Source organism: Apaloderma vittatum, unplaced genomic scaffold (assembly GCF_000703405.1).
Source record: "Apaloderma vittatum isolate BGI_N311 unplaced genomic scaffold, ASM70340v1 scaffold7367, whole genome shotgun sequence".
Classification (NCBI taxonomy): Eukaryota; Metazoa; Chordata; class Aves; order Trogoniformes; family Trogonidae; genus Apaloderma; species Apaloderma vittatum.
In genome coordinates, this window is record NW_009726603.1 from 731 (window position 1) to 4,970 (window position 4,240).

General features: G+C 47.8%; 1 protein-coding gene across 1 annotated transcript; it reads left to right on the forward strand.

Annotated features, from left to right (window-relative positions):
* Nucleotides 1–1,475: 1,475 nt before the first annotated feature.
* LOC104276885 (bromodomain-containing protein 4-like) lies at nt 1,476–3,362 on the forward strand (the record flags this gene model as incomplete). Its single annotated transcript, XM_009873343.1, has 2 exons — nt 1,476–1,761; nt 3,252–3,362. Coding segments are annotated over exons 1-2 (397 nt in total), but the record flags the coding sequence as incomplete, so codon positions are not given.
* Between the last annotated feature and the right edge of the window lie 878 nt (nt 3,363–4,240).

Genomic DNA, 4,240 nt, shown 5'->3' on the forward strand with positions numbered 1-4,240 from the left:
CCAAGAAGAGCAAAGCCAAGGAGCCGCCCCCCAAGAAAGCCAAGAAAAGCAACAGCGGCGCCAACACCTCCAGGTCAGCCCCGGCCCGCGTCTGGCCGCTCTTGTCGTTTGATTGCTTCTTCATGCTAATTAGCTTAATGGGGGTTTTTGATGAAGGGAGCCCCCTCGCCTCACAAGCAGCACCTCCCAGCCGTGAGCTGAGCTTCATTTTTGGGGGGGGGCTGATGCTTTCCCCTGCCACTCCCACTTAAAAAACGACTTTTTGGGTCTCGAATCCTTGAATCCTCAAATTTTTCCTCTTTTATTTTTTCTTTTGGGAGGAGCTGAAGGTTTGAAATTACTCGAGAGCTGCGCCTTGAAGGGGGGCAGCCTTTAACCCCCGGCAAAAAGGAGCCGTTGGGCGTATTCAGCTGTAACGAGCTGAAATTAAAAATTAAGGAAATATCGAACGAGCTCTCAGAGCTCCTCTCCAAGAGTATTTCAGTCTCCGACTAAACCCCAGCAGGTCGTTGCCTCCGTGAACCTCTTCCTTCACTAATTCCCACCTGATTTTTCACCCAGACTTGGTTTATTTACTGCGGTAGCACCGAAACCGCTGCAATAAATCTGTCCCAGCCCACCTCCCCCGGGTTTGAAGTGCCCGAGGAGTCAAGAACCCCGATGGTGACCTTGAGCTCAGACTTGGGGTGTGCAGCAGCAAGTTGAGCTCAGATTTTGGTGTCTAAGAGCAGGTTGAGCTCAGATTTTGGTGTCCAGGGACAAGCTGAGCTCAGACTTGGGTATCTAAGAGCAGATTGAGCTCAGATTTTGGTGTCTAAGAGCAGGTTGAGCTCAGATTTTGGTGTCTAAGAGCAAGTTGAGCTCAGATTTTGGTATCTCAGAGAAGGTTGAGCTCAGATTTTGGTGTCCAGGGACAAGCTGAGCTCAGCTTTGGGTGTGCAAGAGCAGGTTGAGCTCAGATTTTGGTGTCCAAGGATAAGACAAGCTCAGACTTTGGTATCTAAGAGCAGACTGAGCTCAGATTTTGGTATCTCAGAGAAGGTTGAGCTCAGCTTTGGGTGTGCAAGAGCAAGTTGAGCTCAGATTTTGGTGTCTAAGAGCAGGTTAAGCTCAGATTTTGGTGTCTAAGAGCAGGTTAAGCTCAGATTTTGGTGTCTAAGAGCAGGTTAAGCTCAGATTTTGGTGTCTAAGAGCAAGTTGAGCTCAGCTTTGGGTTTCCAAGAGCGACTTGAGCTAACATCAGGTTGAGCTCAGCTTTTGTGTCTCACAGTGGCTCGAGCTCAGCTTCTGCGTCCCAGCCACGTTGTTGAGCTTCAAGCTCGGGCCGTCCAGGCGGAAGACGCCGATCTCTGGGCTGGGAAATTAAACTCCTCTGAGTGATTTAGGGCTCCCGTTGACGAGGTTAGACCCGGCTTTTCACCGTCCCGCTTCGTAGCCAACGTGTTTAATTGTTCCCTAGTGGCAAGAAGGAGCCCATGACGGTGAAGAGCAACAAACCCCCTCCGGCCTACGAGTCGGAGGAGGAGGAGAAGTGCAAACCCATGTCCTACGAGGAGAAGCGGCAGCTCAGCTTGGACATCAACAAACTCCCCGGCGAGAAGCTGGGCCGCGTCGTCCACATCATCCAGTCGCGAGAACCCTCCCTCAAAAACTCCAACCCCGACGAGATCGAGATCGACTTCGAGACCTTAAAGCCCTCGACCCTGCGGGAGCTGGAGCGATACGTCACGTCGTGTCTGCGCAAGAAGAGGAAACCTCAAGGTGAGTTTTGAGCCGTAAAAACGGCGTTTTGCTCTTTGATCCAGCCTAAACTTGAGATTAACTGACAGGATTTTGGTGAGGGCGAGTCTTTAGGTGCTCGATCACCTCGGCTGGCACAGAAAAAGGATTTTATTTCACTTATTCTGTTTTTATTTTCATCTTACTGGATTTATTCTTCCTCTAACGACGCGGCAAATCCTGGAGGTGAGGCCGCTGATTCCTCTCGCCCTGATGTCGATGTTTGAACTGGAATTAATTTCGTCACAAAGAGCTGTTTCGTTTTCTTAAAGCCACGATCTGCCCAACGAGAGGCCGAGCTTCGCTTTGGGGCGGGCAAAAGAGTTTTCAACTGATTTTAAATTGATTTTAAACCGATTTTAAGTGGATCTTAAATCTATGCGTCCACTTGTTATATCCATAAATTCCAGTTAAATACACCCAAAGGTTTCCCAACCCTTAGGCCGGCCTAAAGCGGCTGCGTAGAGCCAGACCTTGCCCTCGGGGCGGTTTAGGAGGATGGAGAACGACCTCGCCAGGGCGCGTGTCGCGTGGCTGCACATAAATCCTTGTTTAAATCCTCCTTTAAGTCCAGGTTTAAATCCTCCTTTAAATCTAAGTTTAAATCCCAGTTGAAATCCAGGTTTAAATGTGAGTTGAAATCCAGGTTTAAATCCGAGTTGAAATCTAGATTTAAATTCAAGTTGAAGTCCAGGTTTAAATCAGAGTTGAAATCCAGTTTAAATCGGAGTTGAAATCCAGTTTAAATCCGAGTTGAAATCCAGTTTAAATCCGAGTTGAAGTCCAGGTTTAAATTCCAGTTGAAATCCAGATTTAAATCCTGGTTTAAATCCAGGTTTAAATCTGAGTTTAAAACCTAGTTTAGATCCCAATCGAAATCTGAATTTAAATCCCAGTTGAAATCCAGGTTTAAATCCTGGTTTAAATCCAGGTTTAAATCTGAGTTTAAAACCTAGTTTAGATCCCAATCGAAATCTGAATTTAAATCCCAGTTGAAATCCAGGTTTAAATCCTGGTTTAAATCCAGGTTTAAATCTGAGTTTAAAACCTAGTTTAGATCCCAATCGAAATCTGAATTTAAATCTCAGTTGAAATCCAGGTTTAAATCTGAGTTCTTGAAATCTGGGTTCAAATGTGAGTTGAAATCCGGGTGTAAATCTCAGCTGAAATCCAGGTTTAAATCTGAGTTGTTGAAATCCAGGTTTGAATCCCAGTTGAAATCCAGGTTTGAATCTGAATTGAAATCCAGGCTTAAGTCTCAGTTTAAATCTGAGTTGAAATCCAGGTTTAAATCCCAATTTAAATCTTGGCTGGTGACGCCCCACCCCACTGAAATCCCATCACCCCGCAGACCAGGGCTGACAACAAGTGGTGTTCAAGCTTGGCTCGAGCCCGGCTCAGGGTCCTTCGTTAAGGACGCCGGGGGTTCCTTAATTAGCCACTAACGAGGTGGCGCCATTGTGTTCCCGCAGCGGAGAAGGTCGACGTCCTGGCCGGTTCCTCCAAGATGAAGGGCTTCTCCTCCTCCGAGTCCGAGAGCACGAGCGAGTCGAGCTCCTCCGACAGCGAAGAGTCCGAAACAGGTTAGACCCGGCTTATTTAACACCTCGCTCCTAGACCTGGTTTCTGTACAAATAAATACATTTTCAGTCCTGCCTCGGTCTTTTAATTATTATTTTGGGGAGGGGAGGGTGAGCTTCATAGCCAAAAAAAAAAAACCCCAACAGGTTTGTGGCTCACGAGCCCGACACGATTCGATCGAATCTTCGAACAAAATCGAAAATTTCGTTTCCAAATTCGTCTCAAAACGACGCGAGTGCCGCCCGCTCCGCTCCTGCTCCGGCTTTTGGTTCGGTTCTTCTCCCGTTCTGAATTGTCGCGCTCGCATCCCCGCCTCCGTTTGAAATTTGCGCCGTCGCTTCGAGCCGATTTTAGCTCCTCGGCTTGGAGGTTAAGCCGAGCTTAAGTCAACAGTAAGACTTTTCTGCGTCGCGATATGAGAGAAAACCGCGCCGGAAGATAATCAGCGTCGAGCGTTGCAGCTGGGTTGAGGGTTTTGGGGCTGGTTTTCGGCAAATCGGAAAATGAAACGGTTTGGCGTAAAATTCCACCCCGGGTGCGATGGGGGGAAGAGCAAAACCTGCTCGTTAAACCAGGTTTTATCCGAGTTAGTGTTAGTTCTGCCAAGCTCGTGTCGGTCTTGGCCAACGTCAACCCAACCCAAACCCAGAACCCTCACCCGGTGCCAGAGCAACAGAGGTTAAGCTGAGCTTAAGTCAAGATTAAGACTTTTCTGGGTCAGGAAATGAGAGAAAACCGTGCCGGAAAATAATCAGCATCAATTGTCGCGGCTGGGTTGAGGGTTTTGGGGTTGGTTGTCAACAAATCAGAAAATGACACAATTTGGCGCTAAATTCTACCCCGGATTCAATGGGGGGAAGAGCAAAACCTGCTCGTTAAA